Raw genomic sequence first — 17258 nt, forward strand, 5'->3', positions numbered from 1 at the left:
CTCTTCTTTTCACAGCTATTTGTAAGACCTTCTTAGACAGACATTTTGATTTTTTTCATTTCTTTTTCTTAGGGATGGTCTGATTCCTGTCTGCTGTACAATGTCATGAACCTCCATCCATAATTCATTAGGCATTCTGTCTATGAGATCTAGTCCCTTAAATCTATTTCTCACTTCCACTGTATAATCATTAGGGATTTGATTTAGGTCATACCTGAATGGTCTAGTGGTTTTCCCTTCAATTTAAGTCTGAATTTGGCAATAAAGAGTTCATGATCTGAGCCACAGTGAGCTCCTGGTCTTGTTTTTGCTGACTGTATAGAGCTTCTCCATCTTTGGCTGCAAAGAATATAATCAATCTGATTTCAGTGTTGACCATCTGGTGATGTCCATGTGTAGAGTCTTCTCTTGTGTTGTTGGAAGAGGGTGTTTGTTATGACCAGTGCCTTCTCTTGGCAAAACTCTGTTAGCCTTTGCCTTGCTTCATTCTGTACTCCAAGGCCAAATTTGCCTGTTACTCCAGGTATTTCTTGACTTCCTACTTTTGCATTCCAGTCCCATATAATGAAAAGGACATTTTTTTTTTTATTTTAGTTCTAGAAGGTCTTGTAGGTCTTCATAGAACTATTCGACTTCAGCTTCTTCAGCATTACTGGTCAGGGCATAGACTTAGATTACCGTGGTATTGCATGGTTTGCCTTGGAAATGAACAGAGATCATTCTGTCGTTTTTGAGATTGCATCCAAGTACTGCATTTCAGACTCTTTTGTTGACTATGATGGCTACTCCATTTCTTCTAAGGGATTCTTGCCCACAGTGTAGATATAATGATCATCTGAGTTAAATTCACCCATTCCAGTCCATTTTAGTTCACTGATTCCTAGAATGTCGACATTCACTCTTGCCATCTCCTGTTTGACCACTCCAATTTGCCTTGATTCACGGACCTAACATTCCAGGTTCCAATGCAATATTGCTCTTTACAGCATCGGACCTTGCTTCCACCACCAGTCCCATCCACAACTGGGGGTTGTTTTTGCTTTTGCTTTGTCTCTTCATTGTTTCTGGAGTTATTTCTCCACCGATCTCCAGTAGCATATTGGGCACCTACCGACCTGGGGAGGTCATCTTTCGGTGTCCTATCTCTTTGCCTTTTCATACTGTCCATGGGGTTCTCCAGGCAAGAATACTGAAGTGGTTTGCCATTCCCTTCTCCAGTGGACCACATTTTGTCAGAACTCTCCACCATGACCTGGAAGAGGTCAGTTTAGATTCCACTCCCAAAGAAAGGTAATACCAAAGAATGCTTAAACTACCGCACAATTGCACTCATCTCCCACGCTAGTAAAGTAATGCTCAAAATTCTCCAAGCCAGGCTTCAACAATACGTGAACCATGAACTTCCAGATGTTCAAGCTGGATTTAGAAAAGGCAGAAGAACCAGAGATCAAATTGCCAACATCCGCTGGGTCATCAAAAAACAAGAGAGTTCCAGAAAAATATCTTTCTGCTTTTAAAGCCTTTGACTGTGTGGATCACAATAAACTGCGGAAAATTATTCAAGAGATGGGAATACCAGACCACCCGATCTGCCTCTTGAGAAATCTGTATGCAGGTCAGCAAACAACGGTTAGAACTGGACATGGAACAACAGACTGGTTCCAAATAGGAAAAGGAGTACGTCAAGGCTGTATATTGTCACCCTGCTTATTTAACTTATATGCAGAGTACATCATGAGAAATGCTGAGTTGGATGAAGCACAAGCCAGAATCAAGATTTCCAGGAGAAATATCAATAACCTCAGATATGCAGATGATACCATCCTTATGGCAGAAAGTGAAGAAGATCTAAAGAGCCTCTTGATGAAAGTGAAAGAGGAGAATAAAAAAGTTGGCTTAAAGCTCAACATTCAGAAAACTAAGATCATGGCATCCAGTCCCATCACTTCATGGCAAATAGATGGGGAAACAGTGTCAGACTTTATTTTTCTGGGCTCCAAAATCACTGCAGATGGTGACTGCAGCCATGAAATTAAAAGACGCTTACTCCTTGAAAGAAAAGTTATGACCAACCTAGACAGCATATTAAAAAGCAGAGACATTACTTTACCAACAAAGGCCCATCTAGTCAAGGCTATGGTTTTTCCAGTTATCATGTATGGGTGTGAGAGTTGGACTATAGAGAAAGCTGAGTGCCAAAGAATAGATGCTTTTGAACTGTGGTGTTGGAGAAGACTCTTGAGAGTCCCTTGGCTTGCAAGGAGATCCAACCAGTCCATCCTAAGGGAAATCAGGCCTGAATATTCATTGGAAGGACTGATGTTGAAGCTGATACTCCGATCCTTTGGCCACCTGGTGTTAAGAGCTGACTCATTTGAAAAGACCCTGATGCTGGGAAAGATTGAAGGCGGGAGAAGGGAACGACAGAGGATGAGATGGTTGGATGGCATCACCGACTCAATGAGCATGAGTTTGAGTAAACTCTGGGAGTTGGTGATGGACAGGGAAACCTGATGTGCTGCAGTGCATGGGGTCACAAAGAGTCGGACACGACTGAGTGACTGGACTGAACTAAATACACCCAAGGAGGTCTTTTGTCTTTTACATTTTGCTTTTTTTAAAAAAATTATTTATTTATTTGGCTGTGTCAGGTTTTAGTTGCAGCACATGGGATCTTTAGTAAGTATGTAGGATCTAGTTCCCTGAACACGGTTTCAACCTGGGCCCCCTGTCTTGGAAGCACAGACTCTTAGCCACTGGACCACAGGGAAATCCCTACATTTTGCTTTGAATTGGTGATTATTCACCCTGAGCATGTCATATATTTCTTCAGCTAATCGATGGTGTTTAGTCCCCCGAGTCTGGTTATCATTTCCCTCACACCTGTCAAGTACCAGCAATATTTCACCAGCTGGTGCATTCCCTTCCACTAGTATCTCATTACAGTCCACCATCAGTTAAGTTACTGCTGCTTCAAAACCCCATGGGCCTGCACTATAATTCTCCCACTCGAGAATCCACTCCATGCCACATCTTCTCCCTGAAGACATCTCCAGTGTCATAGGGTTTGCTACATCTTATGGTGCAAGTGGCATCCTGCTTGTACCACAGCCCAGACATGCTACAGGGCACTTTGTGTTGCTACAGCATGTCAGAGGCTATCTATGCTGCATGCGTGCATGCTAAGTTGCTTCAGTCATGTCCAACTCTTTGCAACCCCATGGACTGTAGCCCACCAGACTCCTCTGTCCATGGGATTCTCCAGGCAAGAACACTGGAGTGGGTTGCCATGCCCTCCTCCAGGGTATCTTTCCAACCCAGGGATCGAACCCATGTCTCCTGAGGCTCCTGCATTGCAGGCGGATTCTTTACCACTGAGCCACCAGGGAAGCCCTCATCTATGCTCCACCAGCACAAATGATGGCTCCTTTTTGCCTGCGGGCTGCTGGATGGCCCAGCTCCAGAAAGGCAGTAGAGTTTTCTTTGTTGTTTGACTTCTCTGACCCACTGTTTTAGGTTGGGATCTCCGAAACAGATTTTTCAGGCAGAGAATTGCATGCACAGGCTTATTTGGGAGTGCCTTTGGGATCAACAAGTGGTGCTAGGGGTAAAGAACCCACCTGCCAATGCAGGAAATGTAAGATGCTGGTTCGATCCCTGGATCAGGAAGATCCCCTGGAGGAGGGCATGGCAACCCACTCCAGTATTCTTACCTGGGAAATCCCATGGACAGAGGAGCCTGGTGGGCTATAGTGCATGGGCTCGCAAAGAGTCAGATACAACTAAAGCAACTTAGCACACATGCATTGGGATCAACAGCTGTAAGGAAGGCAAAGTTGAGCAGTTGGAGAAGTGAGTCCACAGCGCAGTTGCCTCTGAGGCCTCGGCTGATCCTCGGGAGAGCTTCTAGGGAGATCCTAGGGTGGTCCTTCAGAGTCAGCCTATAGTTGAGACAAAGAGGCTGGCTTTCATACTCACTCACAGACCAGATGTAATCCATGGCTGTCCAAAATAGGTATAACCTTGGGCAGGAAAGTTCCCTATGGTAGAAGATAATTCCCCAAAGGACACAGCTGCAATCTGTCAACAGCTGATACTCAAGGTGCATTGGCCCTGAAGAGGAGACCTGAGAAGAGCACCATAGTATCCACTACATATATGGTCAAAAAAGTTTGAAAAAGAAAGTTGTGATATAGTCTACACTCATCATCATTTTCTAAATGAAAAATGCACAGGTTTAAGAGACTCTCTTCCAACATCTGTGAGGGGACAGTGTCAGAGATGAGGTGGGAGGTAGGAGGGAAGAGTGAAAGAGAGAAGAAAATAGCTTGCGGTCTTTGGGGTATGTCAGTGAAATCACCAGAGCTCAGTTGTGCAGCATGTATATCAGAGACCCTGATGGTGTGCATGTAGGCGATCCCAGGAGTGGCTCCTCCCCTCAGTCCCTGTCTATGAAAAACCTGATTGGTGATGAGCTTCTGTTTGTGGACAAGCCTGTCGGATAGGAATCCTGGGCCTGGTGGAGGAGTCTAGCTGGGGATGGGCCCAGGGACAGTGACTTAGCAATTTGTGATATGCCTACTGCCATTCCTACCCCTCTTCACTCCTATAGTTTCCCCTTATCCTCAGCGGCATTTCTCTCCAACCTTGTCGTGATTGACTCCAGCCTCTATTGATCCCTCACCAGCCTGCGGCCCTTAGTCTGCTCTTCCTTTTCTGATGCAGCTGCCCACTCATGGCTGCTGTGTCCCTCTCGGTGCACAACAACACGTGGTAAATGTGTTCCTCCTTGGGAAAGGACCCAAGCAAAGAGATGCTGCAGCCCACACAGACTGGCACTGACACGCACTTGGACACACTCCATATATATATATGGTGGCTCAGCTGGTCAAGAACCTGCCTGCCAATGCAGAGATGCAAGAGACTCAGGTTCAGTCCCTGGGTTGGGAAGATCCTCTGGAGAAGGAAATGACAACCCACTCCAGTATTCTTGCCTGGAGAATCCCATGGACAGAGGAGCCTGGCAGGCTGTAGTCCATTGGGTCACAAAAGAGTTGGACACAACTGAGTGTGCGCACACACACACACACACACACACACACACACAGATAGATATGTCCTCTAAGAATCTATGCCATTTTACAAACCTCCGTGCTATTTCAAAGTATGTTACAGTGTACAAAGTACTCCTTGTTTTGAGAAGTTTTTCAAATAGCACTGTGACAAGCAAACCATACTTTGGGAAATGCCTGCACTCTGTTTTAAGAATTCATAATTTGCAGTGTCCTTTGACATTTAAGTCACCCTCGTGGCTCAGATGGTAAAGCGTCTGCCTACAATGCGGGGACCCGGGTTCAATCCCTGGGTCGGTAAGATCCTCTGGAGAAGGAAATGGCAACCCACTCCAGTACTCTTGCCTGGAAAATCCCATGGATGGAGGAGCCTGGTAGGCTACAGTCCATGGGGTCACAAAGAGTTGGACACGACTGAGCGACTTCACTTTCAATTTGACATTTACAGGGCTTCCCTTGTGGCTTAGCTGGTAAAGAATTCGCCTGCGATGTGGGAGACCTGGATTTGATCCCTGTGTTCGGAAGATCCCCTGGAGAAGGAAAAGGCTACCAATTCCAGTATTCTGGCCTGGAGAATTCCATGGACTATATAGTCCATGGGGTCGCAAAGAGTCAGACACGACTGAGCGATTTAGTACCTTGATATTTACATACCTCCACAAGGATTATAAGAGACTTCATTGTTCACAAACAACTGTTAGGTTTTTTCAAAATATTTCAACCATCATAAATCACTTTATAGTTTCTGTAGTGGCACTGAAGGAGCAAAGGGGTCAAAGGACCGGTCTGGGTTTTGTCTTTCTGAGATTTGAGCATTGACAGATGTGCTCTGCTTTTCCTCTCCAGGGCGAAATACTTCAAAGGGAAAAAGATCCATGGAGAAATTGACATTAAAGTAGAACAGGTTAGTTGGGGCAGCTGGACCTGGGGGGTCAACTGTCCATACTGCAAACTGAGTTGTCTTTTGTGTGTGCTGTGAGTGAATCCCTGATTTTTTTTTTCCTTCCCAGGCTGAATTCTCTGATCTCAACCTTGTGGCTCATGCCAATGGTGGATTCTCTGTGGACATGGAAGTTCTTCGGAATGGGGTGAAGGTTGTGCGGTGAGTGTAAAAAGGTTACTTTGGTATTATGGGAGAGACATAAGGGCTCCCTTAGAGCTGAGGGAGATTCCCCACCTCCTCTCCTATCTTTCTGTGAACAAGACTTAGGCACATTACAGTAGCCAAGATATGGAGACAACCTAAGTATCCATCAATGGATGAACAGATAAAGAAGAAGTGGTACACACACACACACACACAAAGGGATATTATTCAGCCATGAGAAAGAAGGAAATCCTACCATTTGTGACAACATGGATGGATCTTGAGGCCATTATGCTAAGTGAGATAAATCAGACAGAGAAAGAGAAATACTGTATGATATCACTTATATGTAGATTCTAAAAGACCCAAACTAATAGAAATCACCTTTCTAGAAAGGTGATTGCTAAAGGCTGGGGGAGGGTGTGTAAGAATAGGAGAGCTGTTTAAGAGTCCAAGTTTGCAACTGGTAGATAAATAAGTCCTAGAGGTCTAATTCACAGTATGCATGATATAGACAATAATACTATATCATAATCAGTAAAGCTCCTATTATAAAAGACTAGACCTTAATTATTCCTACCATGAAAAAAAGAAATGATAATTTTGTGACATGGTAAGCCACTCCAGTACTCTTGCCTGGAAAATCCCATGGATGGAGAAGTCTGGTAGGCTGCAGTCCATGGGGTCGCTAAGAGTTGGACATGACTGACTGACTTCACTTTCACTTTTCACTTTCATGCATTGGAGAAGGAAATGACAACCCACTCCAGTGTTCTTTCCTGGAGAATCCCAGGGACAGGGGAGCCTGGTAGGCTGCCGTCTATGGGGTCGCACAGAGTCGGACACGACTGAAGCGACTTAGCAGCAGCAAGGGTACTAACTAATGCTACAATGGCAATCATATTATAATATATTAATGTAAATGTATCAAATAACATGTTATACACCTTCCCTGGTGGCTCAGTGGTAAAGAACCTGCCTGCAATGCAGGAGACCCCGGTTCCATCCCCTAGGTCGAGAAGATCCTCTGGAGAAGGGATTTTCTACCCACTCCAGTATTCTTGCCTGGGAAATCCCATGGACAGAGGAGCCTGGCTGGCTACAGTCCATGGGGTTGCAAAAGAGTTGGACACAACCTAGCAACTAAACAACAACAATACACCTTACACTTATATTATAATTGACATATAATATGTCAATTATATTCCAATTTTTTAAAAGAACTTAGGAACAGAATGAAAAGAGATAGCTTCTCTTCTGAAGAAGAGCCAAGGATATCAGAAGACAACAAGCCAAATTTTTCAGTGACTAATTCAACAAGCATTTCTTGAGCGTCTACTGCATACTGGGTGCTACTCTCAGCATTTCACATTCAACAAATATTTACTGAGTATCTGTTGTGTGCCAGGAGCTATTCTTCATGCTGAGGTCCTGGAAGTGAACAAAACAGACCCCAAAAAGACCACACAAAAAAATCCTCTGTTCTCATGAAGCTCACATTCTACTGTGGGATACAAATAATAAACAAAGAAGAAAATGTCAAAGTGCTAAACAATATATATATATGTATATCAGCAAAGGGCTATAGTGATTGTTAGATTATGAAGAGTCTGCAGTTTGGTTGATGTAGACCAAAAGAGTGAGAGAGATTTGAGGAAAGACCTGAAGGAGGTAGAAGAGTGGTGCATGCAGAAATCTAGGGAGGCTACATTTCAGGCTGAGGGAATAGCCCATGTAAAGCCCTGAGGCTGGAATTTATTCTGGGCAGCATCCTTTGTGTACAGTGGTAGTCTGAGAGATTGTGATGGGGAAACTGTGAGAGCTGAGTAGGCAAGCTGCAAGCTTACCTTGGTGAGGTAAAAGAGCAGGCAGGAAAGGCTTAAAAGGGGGTCACCAGATGAAGAGATGTTAGGAAGGGTGCGTGTGGTAGAGGGAATAGCTTGTGTATGTGGCTGAGGTAAGAAACCACTATGCCATTTCTAGGAGCCGTGGAGATTTCAAAACTTGACCTTAGGATGGGGAACACATGTATACCTGTGGTGGATTCATTTTGATATTTGGCAAAAAAAGAAGAAAAAAAAAAAACAAACATGATCCCCCCCCCAAAAAAAAAAAGCTAGTGAGGCCAAAAAAAAATAAAATAAAATAAATAAATAAATAAATAAAATAAAAAACAGATGCTGGTTGTAAAAAAAATAAAAATAAAAAGTAAAAAAAAAAAAACAAAAAAACTTGACCTTTATTCTAAAGGTGGTGGGGAGCTTTTGGGGGGGCCCTCAACACTCTTACCATTGCCACCCCAGGTCTCTGAAGCCAGACTTCGTGCTGATCCGCCAGCATGCCTTCAGCATGGCACGGAATGGAGACTACCGCAGTTTGGTTATTGGGCTGCAGTATGCCGGGATCCCCAGCATTAACTCTTTGCATTCTGTCTACAACTTCTGTGACAAACCCTGGGTGGTAAGTGACAGGATGGGTGCTACTGGCAGAGGGAATAGCTCATACATGCATGTGGGAGCTTGAACCCACTGTGATTTGGGGGATCAGAGGAAGCTTGGAACCTTGAAGTCCCAGCTTACAGACTCCCTCCAGGTGAAGGGACTTGCTGACTCATCTCTCCTGGCTCTCATAGTTTGCCCAGATGGTTCGACTGCACAAGAAACTGGGAACAGAGGAATTCCCTCTAATCAATCAGACCTTCTACCCCAATCACAAAGAGATGGTGAGTCTAGGGGAAGGGAGTGGGCAGGAGGGAAAAGCATCATGCCTATTGCAATAATATTGCCAATGGATGTGTTGCTGGTGGAATACCATCAGAGAGTACAGCTGACACATGCACATGGAGGGCGATGTTGCTTTGTGATAGTTTATTAATATCATACATTTATGTATGTAGTTACAAGTATGATTTAAATCATTGATCCTGCTATAGTGTCTATTCTCATCAGTATTAAGAAACTGATTTCCAATGTAAACAGAATTAATGTAACAATTCAGATTACATTACATATACAAATCAAGGCATTGTTACTAACATTATCAAATATTCCTCCTGATAGAAATGTTAACAGTGTTTCAAATTAGGGTTGCCAGTAAAGATTATCAGTAGCAATGTTATGAATTAAATTGTATTCAAATAGAAAATTTGACTGTTGGCTACTATTATCACAAATATAATCACTAACATTATAAATTATATCCATTACTTCAAACTATTCGTACTGATGTAAATTATGAGTACCAGTGTTATAAATTATAGTTCCAAATAGAAGTAATCATTTCTAGTATCACTGAATATTATAACTATTATTTAAATTATTGTCAATATATAAATTATGCTCTAATACAAATTATAAGTCCCTGTTTTGAATTATGTCATACTTAATAATAAAAATTATATTATCATTACTAATGTCATCAAATATTATAACTAAGATTACAATTTATTACCAGTGTTATAAATTAAGGTTATCAATATAAGTGATTAGAACCTATTTTGTGAATTAAGGTATAATTACTGAAAGAAATTAAGCTATTAGTACAAACATTGTAACATACTGTTATAAATTATTGCCAATATTTATAAATTAATATTACTAATATAAATTATGAATATATATATTTTGAGCTATCCTACAGTTACTAATAGAAATCACTATTAATATGGTTAATAATCTTATTGATATCATAAATAGTTACTAATATTAAAGTTATGATTATAATATGTTAAGAGTAGAGCAGTTATTAATCAAATTTTAGTTCCAAATAGAAATTGAGTCACTGTGCCTAGTGCCATCAAATTTTATAGTTAATTTTACAAGTTTTTTATGATTTTTACAAGTTATGTTTACTTATATAAGTTATCATCACCAGTTTTATGAATTAAATTATGATTAAATATCAATATTGACCCAGCTTTATCAACTTAAATAAACATTGATTAAAGTAGTAAAAATTCTTACAAGTATTACAAATTATGGTCACTGATACAAATCAGTAGTGTTATGAATTAAGCTTACTTGTAGATGAAAATCAAATCATTACTTTGAAACCAAATTTGTTCATCATTATTATTATCTTATATTCATTGAGAAACTATGGTTAAGAACACAGACCCTAAAGTCAGAATTTTTGTGTTGTAATCCTAGCTCCACAACTTGCTAACTTCTGAATATAAGAAACATTAGTTAAATGCTCTGCACCTCAGTTTTCCCATCTGTAAAATGTGGGTAATAATAGTTCCTGCCTCATAGAGTTAATGTGAGAATTAAATTATTTAACAAACATAAAGTGGTTAGAACAGTGCATCTAGCAAATATACTAACTGCTACCTAGTGTTGATGAACACTTGTTTGTTGTCCCTTCTGAATTTGAAGTGTTTTTATCATGGAAGGATGTCGGACTCTGTCAAATGTTTTTTCTGTGTTTATTGATATGATACGGCTCTTGGCCTTTATTCTATGAATACGGTGTATTACATTAATTGATTTTTATCTGAATTAAGCCACACTTGCATTCCTGGGTCAGATCCCACTTGATCTGGCATATAATCCTTTTTATATGCTGTGGGATTCAGTTTGTTAGTATTTTGTTGAAAATTATGCCGTCAGTAATCATAAGGGACATTGATTTGTAGTTTTCTTATGATGTCTTTGTCTGGTTTTGGTATTGGGGTAATAGTAACCTCATACAATGAAATAGACAGTGTTCCCTCATCTTCATTAACTCTTTTAGGAAGAGTTAATGAAAGATTGGTGTTAATTTTATTTAAAATTTTTGGTATACTTAACCAGTGAAGACGTTTTCTTATTTACTAATTCAATCTCTTCATTTATTGTAGGTCTATTCAGATTTTTCATTTCTTCTTGAGTTAGTATCCAAAGTTTGTGTCTTTCTAGGAACTTGTCTATTTCAGCTAGGTTTTCTAGTTTATTAGCATAGAATTGTTCATAGTACTCTCTTATAATCCTTTTTATTTCTATAAAGTTATTAATTATGTCTCTTTCATTCCTAATTTTAGTAGCTTGTTTTCTCTTTTCTGAAATCTTAGTCTAAAGGTTTGTGCATTTTGTTGATCTTTTCAGAGAATCAATTTTGGTTTCACCAATTTTCTCTATTTTTTTTTCTATTTTCAACTTCATTTATTTCCACCCTAATCTTTATTTCTTCTTTTCTTCTGCTTGCTCTGGTGTTTGTTTTTGTTTTTGCTTTTTGTCTAATTTCTTAGGAAGATTATTGGCTATTGATTTAATATTTTTCTTCTTTTTAAACATAGAAGTTCCCGAAAAAAAAATAAAAATAGAAGTTTACAACTATGAATTTCCCTATAAGCAATTTTTATATGTTGTCTTCATTTTCTTTTGTCTCAAAGTATCTTCTAATTTTCATGATGACTTCTTTGACCCATTGTTTAAGAGTATGTTGTTTACTTTCCACTTATTAATGAATTTCCCAAATTTCCTTCTGTTATTTATTTCTAATTTCATTCAGTTGTAGTCAGAGAACATATTTTGTATGGTTCAGTCCTTTTACATTATTGAGATTTGTTCTGTGGCTTAACATATACTTTGTCCTAGAGAATGTTCTATGTACACTTGAGAAGAATACATATGCCGCTGTTGTAGGATGGAGTGTTCTATAGACCTCTGTTAGGTTTGGTTGGTTTATAGTGCCATTCTAGCCTTCTCTCTCTCTTAGGAGAAGGCAATGGCACCCCACTCCAGTACTCTTGCCTGGAAAATCCCATGGATGGAGGAGCCTGGTAGGCTGCAGTCCATGGGGTCGCTAGGAGTTGGACACAACTGAGCGACTTCCCTTTCATTTTTCACTTTCATGCATTGGAGAAGGAAATGGCAACCCACTCCAGTATTCTTGCCTGGAGAATCCCAGGGACAGAGGAGCCTAGTGGGCTGCCATCTATGGGGTCGCACAGAGTCGGACACGACTGAAGCGACTTAGCATTAGCATCATCAGCCTTCTCTTTCCTTGTTTATCCTCTGTCTAGTTGTTTTATGCATTATTTAATGTGAGGTATTAAAATCTCCAGCAATTATTGCTGAATTGTCCATTTCTTCCTTTCAGTTCTGCCTGGTTTTTTTGTTTCAATATGACTCTCTTGTTAGGTGCATATATGTTTATAATTGTTAAATCTTCTTGATAGATTGACACTTTTATCAATATAAAATGTCCTTTTTTATCTCTAGTAACAGTTTTTGTCTTAAAGTCTATTTTATCTGATGTTAGTATAGCAATGCTAGTCCTCTTTTGGTTACTGTTTGCATGGTAAATCTTTTTCCATTCATTTACTTTCAACTTATTTGAAAGTATAGTTCAACTTGTTTCTAAAGTGTATCTCCTGTAAATAGCATATATTGGGTCATGTTTTTCATCTGTTTTGCTTATCTCTGCCCTTTAATTCAGAGAAGGCAATGGCACCCCACTCCAGTACTCTTGCCTGGAAAATCCCATGGATGGAAGGGCCTGGTGGGCTGCAGTCCATGGGGTTACTAGGAGTCAGACACAACTGAGCGACTTCACTTTATTTTTTCACTTTCATGCATTGGAGAAGGAAATGGCAACCCACTCCAGTGTTCTTGCCTGGAGAATCCCAGGGATGGGGGAGCCTGGTGGGCTGTCGTCTATGGGGTCGCAAAGAGTTGGACATGACTGAATTGACTTAGCAGCAGCAGCCCTTTAATTGGAGTGTTTAATTAATTTACATTTAATGTAATTACTGATAAGGTAAAATTTATGTTTATAATTTTGCTATTTGTTTTCTATATTTCTTGTGCCTTTTTTTGTTCCTGTATTTCTCTGTTAATGCATAACTTCATGTTAAATAGATATTTTCCAGTGTGCCATTATAATTCTCTTGATATTTCTTTTCCATATTTAAAATATAGATATTTTCTTTGTAGTTTCCCTGGGGATTACAATTAACATTTTAATTTATACACTCTCATTTAATTAAAGCCAGTTTAATTTCAATAGTATTAAAAAAAAAGTTGCCTCTTTATAGCTTTATTCACTCAGTCTGTCTTTGTGCTATTGTTGTCATACAAATTACATCTTTATACATCATATGCCCATGAATATAGACTTATGAATTATTGCTTGATGCAGTTGTATTTAAATCAGATAGGTGGGGAAAAGTGTCAGAGACAAAAAAAAAAACATAACAGTATGCATTCATACTGTTACAGGTGCTCATTTCTTCACGTTTTTACAACTTTGCTTAGCCTTCACTTCCTGCCTGTGCAGAGCCTCGGGGTCAGCCAGAGATCCTATTCAAGCACACAGCCTTATGCATATTTATGGCTTTTTAGATTCCTAGGAATATGTCGGAACTTTTCAAAGACTCCTATGGATGTCTTAGTCCCCAGATTTTTCTGTTAAGTCTTTTGGTCAGCTTGTTGTTTGTCTTAACTATAATTGTTGCCTCAAGCAGCTGCTGTGTTAAATAATTGCTGCTGATTATTTTTGAAAAGCATCCTCCCAAAAAACTTCTCACATCAGGTGAACTCTGAGTCAGGTCAAATAGATAAGTCCTGTGTGTGAAGTTTTCTAGGGAAGTCCAAGACAGGTCAAATAAAGATAGTTCTTTGGGAATGGGGCTTTGGAGGACTCCAACCCTGTTCTGCTTCTTCCATTGGCTGCTAGCCTGCCAGTTTTCTTCAGAATTGCAAGACTGTTGATTTTCAAATCTGTTCGGAAGGTGGAAAGAAGAGAATAAGTACAGAAAAAGTTCAAATGTCACAAAACTTAACTGTTCTTAGTGAGATTCAGCCTTTTTCTTGAATAAATACTTCTTGAATTACTGTAAGCCTATGCTCAATTTTCAGAATTCTGACAAAGTTCATTGTGACCACTTTGGCCAGTACTCTCATTGCTTTTACAGAGGAGAGGACTGTTATAGGCACTTACCCTGGCATTCTGCTGACCTCTCCTCCAGGTATATCTTATTCTTTCCCTGCCCTAGGATAATGGCATTTCAAAGTCAGGATCTGGGAGCTAGATCATTGCTACTGGAATGTCCTTGCTTCTAAATTGTCTCATTGTGCAGAGCTAGGAAATATATTTTTGTTGCTGTTTAGTTGCTCAATCATGTCCAACTCTTTGTGACCCCATGGACTGTAGTCCACCAGGTTCCTCTGTCCATGGCATTTTCCAGGCAAGATTATTGGAGTGGTTTATGACATATATACATATGAAATTATATATATATACACATGTATGAAATTATATGCAGTGTGCTCATACTGATACTTTTTTTGCCATGCCACACAGCTTGTGGGATCTTAGTTCCCCAACCAGGTATCGAACACAGACCCCCAGCAGTGAAATTGCCAAGTCCTAACCACTGGACCACCAGGGAATTCCACAGATACTTTCAATTCTAATCCAACACAATATAAGGTTCCTTCTAGCCTTTCCCCATTCCATATTTATATTTCTCTTCTCTAACACTGAGAGCCCTAGCTTCCAACATCATCAACATATTTACTCATTTGCTCAATCCTACAATACACAGAAAATATTTTTAGAATTTCAACACCCTTACCACTGTAAAACACAACCACAGTAAGGTATAACTTGAGATTTGTTTGCCCTTTTTATGTCTTTAGATGAGACTATACAAAGTACTGTATTCAAATGCTACATGGTTTAGTTCATTTTGTCATCCAAAACAGTTGTGTTACTCATTTTATTTCAAATGTAATTTGTTTCCCTTTATATTAAATTTTAGTTTTTTTACTATCTATACTGACTTAATTTTATGTATTTAAATGTAATATGTTAGCATGATTCCAAAAGTCAAAATATAAAAAGGCATTCCCAGATAAAAATTTAAGCCTACAGGAAATGGATAATTTCATTAGGGGAACACAGTTTACCAATTTCATTAGGGGAACACTTTACCAAAATTTACCCCATTTGAGTTTACCACACCAATTTCCATAGAAGTAATAGCAAGGAGAGATAAGAAAGCCTTCCTCAGCGATCAGTGCAAAGAAATAGAGGAAAACAACAGAATGGGAAAGACTAGAGGTCTCTTCAAGAAACTTAGAGATACTAAGGGAACATATCATGCAGAGATGGGCACAAGAAAGGATAGAAATGGTAGGGACCTAACAGAAGCAGAAGATATTAAGAAGAGGTGGCAAGAATACACAGAAGAACTGTATAAAAAAGATCTTCATGACCCAGATAACCATGATGATGTGATCACTTACCTAGAGCCAGACATCCTGGAATGTGAAGTCAGGTGGGCCTTAGGAAGCATCACTGGAGGTGATGAAATTACAGTTGAGCTATTCCAAATCCTGAAAGATGATGCTGTGAAAGTGCTGCACTCAATATGCCAGCAAATTTGGAAAACTCAGCAGTGGCCACAGGTCTGGAAAAGATCAGTTTTCATTCCAATCCCAAAGAAAGGCAATGCCAAAGAATGCTCAAACTACCACACAATTGCACTCATCTCACAGGCTAGTAAAGTAATGCTCAAAATTCTCCAAGCCAGGCTTCAACAATACATGAACTGTGAACTTCCAGATGTTCAAGCGGGATTTAGAAAAGGCAGAGGAACCAGAGATCAAATTGCCAACATCCGCTGGATCATGGAAAAAGCAAGAGAGTTCCAGAAAAACATCTATTTCTGCTTTATTGACTATGCTAAAGCCTTTGACTGTGTGGATCACAATAAACTATGGAAAATTCTGAAAGAGATGGGAATACCAGACTACCTGACCTGCCTCTTGAGAAACCTGTATGCAGGTCAGGAAGCAACAGTTCGAATTGGACATGGAACAACAGACTGATTCCAAATAGGAAAAGGAGTACATCAAGGCTGTATATTGTCACCCTGCTTATTTAACTTATATGCAGAGTACATCATGAAAAACGTTGTGCTGGAGGAAGCACAAGCTGGAATCAGGATTGCCAGGAGAAATATCAATAACCTCAGATATGCAGATGATACCATCCTTATGGCAGAAAGTGAAGAACTAAAGAGCCTCTTGATGAAAGTGAAAGAGGAGAATAAAAAAGTTGGCTTAAAGCTCAACATTCAGAAAGCTAAGATCATGGCATCTGGTCCCATCACTTCATGGCAAATAGATGGGGAAACAGTGGCAGACTTTATTTTTTGGGCTCCAAAATCACTGCAGATGGTGATTGCTGCCATGAAATTAAAAGATGCTTACTCCTTGAAAGGAAAGTTATGACCAACCTAGACATCATATTAAAAAGCAGAGACATTACTTTGCCAACAAAAGTCCATCTAGTCAAGGCTATGGTTTTTCTAGTGGTCATGTATGGATGTGAGAGTTGGACTATAAAGAAAGCTGAGCGCCGAAGAATTGATGCTTTTGAACTGTGGTGTTGGAGAAGACTCTTGAGAGTCCCTTGGACTGCAAGGAGATCCAACCAGTCCATCCTAAAGGAGATCAGTCCTGGGTGTTCATTGGAAGGACTCATGTTGAAGCTGAAACTCTAATACTTTGGCCATCTGATGCTAAGAGCTGACTCATTTGAAAAGACCCTGATGCTGGGAAAGATTGAAGGGAGGAGGAGAAGGGGCAACAGAGGATGAGATGATTGGATGGCATCACCGACTCGATGGACATGGGTTTGGGTGGACTCCGGGAGTTGGTGATGGACAGGGAGGCCTGGTGTGCTGTGGTTCACGGGGTTGCAAAGAGTCAGACACTACTGAGTGACAGAACTGAACTGAATGAAGAAAGTTATTAAGAAACTACCGCCTTAAAAAAGCATCAGGCCCAAATGATTTCAAAGGGGAATTCTACCAAACTGTTAGAGACCAGTTAATCCCAATGGCACATAAATTATTCCAAAGAACATAAAATGAAGAGCAACTTCCACATTACTTTTCTAAAGCAGTTATAACTTGGACAACAGAAAAAAGAAATGCATAGGCAATTTTCAGTCATAAATATCAATGCAAAAATCCTAAAGCAAATATTAGCAAACAAATCCAAAACTATATTAAGAAAATAATATAATATAACTGTGTAGTAAGTTTCCCCCTTGGAATGCAAGAATGGTTTGTTATAGGTAATATACTGGGTTGGCCAAAATGA

At 39.8% G+C, this 17258-nt stretch overlaps 1 protein-coding gene across 2 annotated transcripts in view; it reads left to right on the forward strand.

Annotated features, from left to right (window-relative positions):
* Nucleotides 1-17258, forward strand: part of SYN1 (synapsin I) — a 54756-nt gene that overhangs the window by 10138 nt on the left and 27360 nt on the right. For both annotated transcript variants that reach the window (XM_086387100.1, XM_086387101.1), the window contains exons 2-5: nt 5919-5976; nt 6083-6174; nt 8463-8619; nt 8792-8881. In XM_086387100.1, the coding sequence (XP_086243226.1) occupies nt 5919-5976; nt 6083-6174; nt 8463-8619; nt 8792-8881 (397 nt within the window). The remainder of the gene's footprint in view (nt 1-5918; nt 5977-6082; nt 6175-8462; nt 8620-8791; nt 8882-17258) is intronic.

Source organism: Bos grunniens, chromosome X (assembly GCF_055505025.1).
Source record: "Bos grunniens cultivar Pamir isolate PY7600 chromosome X, Bosgru_T2T1.0, whole genome shotgun sequence".
Classification (NCBI taxonomy): domain Eukaryota; kingdom Metazoa; phylum Chordata; class Mammalia; order Artiodactyla; family Bovidae; genus Bos; species Bos grunniens.